The sequence below is a fragment of the Phytophthora parasitica genome (genome assembly GCF_000247585.1).
Source record: "Phytophthora parasitica INRA-310 unplaced genomic scaffold supercont2.125, whole genome shotgun sequence".
NCBI lineage: Eukaryota > Oomycota > Peronosporomycetes > Peronosporales > Peronosporaceae > Phytophthora > Phytophthora nicotianae.
Window position 1 is genome coordinate 61222 of NW_008649111.1, and position 1774 is coordinate 62995.

Consider the following 1774-nt stretch of genomic DNA (forward strand, 5'->3'; position numbering starts at 1 on the left):
AAGAAACCGCAGTAGTAAATGCTGTAGCTGCCGCGGAGTTTTTACTGCGCAAAGGATCAACTAGTAATTTACCGAAACATCGCACTTCACGCAGTTTCAGTCAAATTTCTATACCAGTCACAACTAAGTCGTGGCCTGGTAATACCTGTTATGAAAATTTCCCACGAGATGTGACGCTTGTACGACGTTGGCAAGCTCATCTCGATGCACTCACGAGCTTGGAGATCGGTCGACATCCAAATATTGTGGTGACGTGTGGAATGGATATGAGGGTTTTCGTGTGGGACTGGGAAGGAGCCTGTTTAGGCAAATTGTTTGATCCGGAAAACCAGGGACAATGGCCTTGGCGGTTCCGAAAAGATAATGCAACTCGAACGAAGGAGCGGGATTTACTCGTCCAAGAATTGTTGCAGCAACTGGAGAGAACTCCGGCTGAAAAAATTGAACTGCGTCGCCAGTCACTATATGCTCAGCATGTGGGCCGTCGAAATGTGAACGAACTTCGGAACGTTAACACCATGCTGTTAGAACACATTATCAGCAAAAACCCAGAAATCAAGTTGATGGAGCAGGAAATTCAAGAGAAAAGCACAATAACTGATACGACAAAAAATGCCAAGTTGCAGGCAAAGCCTGGAGCTTTACGAGCGTTGACAAAATCGAACGCAAAAAACACACCAAGACAAACGCTGCGTTTGCAAACTTTAAGTCAGATTGGCCCCGTTCTTCACGATGAAGTGTCTGGACGGAAAGCGTCGATCATACAAAGCCAACAGCCCGCGTTCCTGGAATCCGGAGATCTCAAGATGGACAAGACTTATCTCGAGAATGAGCTGTCGATCACGTGTCCTGCGTCTTCGTCACCTTTGCTTCCCCCTAATCGAGACGGGGAGGTTCGACTACAGGTCCAAAAGGAGTACCAACTAGCTCAACAAGCCATTGCCACTCGTGCAACTTTGACACGGAAAGCTCGAGAAATGTACAGCAACATGGAAGGAGTTCGAACTCGTCACAGTAAACGTCGACCTGACTGTGCTGACCCAGATACAGACCCGTCTGAGGTGTCGGAACTCTTAAAACAAAATTTCCCACCATCAGTGCTAGCAATTCGACCACAAACTGCCCCTGTTCGTGTTCTAAAACCCAGCAAGAGTGAGGGTCACGTTGGTCTACGGCATCAGAAAGATACACTGCAACAATTGCAAATTTCCACATCTGAAAGCGCACTTGAGACGTTATCCAGCGATTCAGTACCAAGGAAAATTAGCAACAGTGCCGGTCGGCGCAAAAGTTCACTTGACGAGTTTTACAAGGAGGAATTCCATCGTTATCGCCGGGATAGAGAACTCAATCATAGTGTCCCTGAGGAGATGGCAGTGGATGGAGACAAGCAACTGAGACCGTTGCATAAATTGCAGGAGATCAACGAGATTATCGATAAAGTACACGGATACTGCAACGACGCAAGACCCGGTACAGCTCCAGCTGGAACTCGACGCAACAGCGTGTTGTTGACTGAATCTCCTATCGAATATCTTAACGAGTTGAACGATACCAATGCTGAAGTACTACGCCAGCATTTAGAAGATACTAAGCATCGCATGCAGGAGGCTTTACGGGACGGAAAGCGAGCCCCCCACCGCCAAAATCTAAGAAGAATGCGTCAACAAGCGCTTGAGCAACAGCAAAAGCGACGAATGCACAGCTACTTGCAGCAGAAGCGCCGTGAACTCACTACGAACATCGGGAATGTATTCAAAGGCCTGCAAACCTC

At 47.6% G+C, this 1774-nt stretch overlaps 1 protein-coding gene across 1 annotated transcript; it reads left to right on the top strand.

The window, feature by feature from the left end:
• Window positions 1-140: 140 nt before the first annotated feature.
• On the top strand, window positions 141-1678 carry PPTG_19572 (hypothetical protein; the record flags this gene model as incomplete). Its single annotated transcript, XM_008917939.1, has 2 exons — window positions 141-1473; window positions 1608-1678. Exons 1-2 carry the CDS (start codon window positions 261-263, stop codon window positions 1676-1678), a joined length of 1284 nt encoding a protein of 427 aa, XP_008916187.1. The 5' UTR covers window positions 141-260.
• Between the last annotated feature and the right edge of the window lie 96 nt (window positions 1679-1774).